The 1,147-nt window shown below is 67.2% G+C and overlaps 1 protein-coding gene across 1 annotated transcript in view; it reads left to right on the top strand.

The window, feature by feature from the left end:
- The window catches only part of Vwce (von Willebrand factor C and EGF domains), a 15,686-nt gene extending 15,296 nt beyond the window's left edge, over positions 1-390 (top strand). The window contains exons 20-21 of the mRNA XM_010633141.1: positions 176-252; positions 367-390. Coding sequence (XP_010631443.1) covers positions 176-252; positions 367-390 — 101 coding nt within the window. The remainder of the gene's footprint in view (positions 1-175; positions 253-366) is intronic.
- The last annotated feature ends 757 nt before the right edge of the window (positions 391-1,147 follow it).

Here is a 1,147-nt window from a genome sequence, read left to right as displayed (position 1 = left end):
CCCCCGCCACGCCGCCACCCCCCTCTCTACCTCCGGCCTCTCCAGGGCGTCCCCTTTCTGCCTCGGGGTCCGTGCTCCTGACCAAGGCTTCCCCGTCCTTGGTCCCTGGCCCCCCCAAGACTTCCACCACCCCCCTTGGGCCTCCTGGGCTCTCTGAGGCCACCTCACACCCCAGCCCCCAGCAGCCTCCCATGGGGACCCCCGGGAAGGAAGAGTCCCCTGTCTGAGGGGCCCCGGCCCGAGGGACTGAGGGTGAGATCCCCGATGGGACAGTGGCGGGGCAGACACCTGGACCGGTGTGGCCTTGTTCCCAGCTGTCCTGTGAGAGGAATCAGTGCTGCTCTCCAGGTCCTCCCTGGGCCACAGGGTGGCCGCACTGTGGGCTTCTGAGGAGGACAAGACTGCCGAACCCTCTGGGGAGGAGGCCAGGCCCCTGTTCCCACCACAGCGCCCCATTAAATGATCTGTGTCTCCCAATCTGCCGCCGCTTCATGTTGCCCTTGCCCAGGCCTCCAGGGGGCAGAGCCCGGGAGCTGGAAGGAGGTTGAGCTGCTTGCTCACTTGCTTTCTTTCTGCAGGGACCCCTGACTCTGGTCCTGGTCCCCCAAGCAGGCCTGGACACAGGATTTGGGTGAGAGTCGAGGGGGGAAGAGTGACTGCGGTCACTGCCCAGTGTGCTGGCCCAGCCCTGAGGCCGCGGGAGGTGTGTGGAGATGTGTGCAGCTCTTCTGGCCGTGCCAGTGATCGGCGCTTTTACGCAGGAGCCGCTGCTTGGGGTGCTGGGCTGAGGGCTGGGCTGAGGCCTGGCCCAGCCCCTCTGCTGGGCAGTGGCATTTCGGACACCAAGGGGCAGGTGGCACGGTCCCCGGTCGCAGAGGCCCCTGGGCGTGTACTTGGGGTGCCCTGTGCAGCAGCTTAGTGTCCTGGTGACCTCTCTCCGGTGCACCTGGCCTATCCCAGGCCAGTGCTCACCAGAGCCATCATCTGCCCCACTGAGCCATCCGGCCTCGGGCTGGGCCATAGTGGTTACTGGGCCCCCAGTGTGGGCTCGGAGCCTCCGGGCGGCAGTATGGCCAAACCCTGGAGGCCCAGTGGGGTCAGAGGCAGTGGGCCCTGGCCCCGTTGTACCAGCCCCTGCCTGGCCATC

This window comes from Fukomys damarensis, unplaced genomic scaffold, assembly GCF_012274545.1.
Source record: "Fukomys damarensis isolate Sample0158 unplaced genomic scaffold, DMR_v1.0_HiC HiC_scaffold_27, whole genome shotgun sequence".
Classification (NCBI taxonomy): Eukaryota; Metazoa; Chordata; class Mammalia; order Rodentia; family Bathyergidae; genus Fukomys; species Fukomys damarensis.
This window is presented reverse-complemented; position numbering and strand designations above follow the sequence as displayed.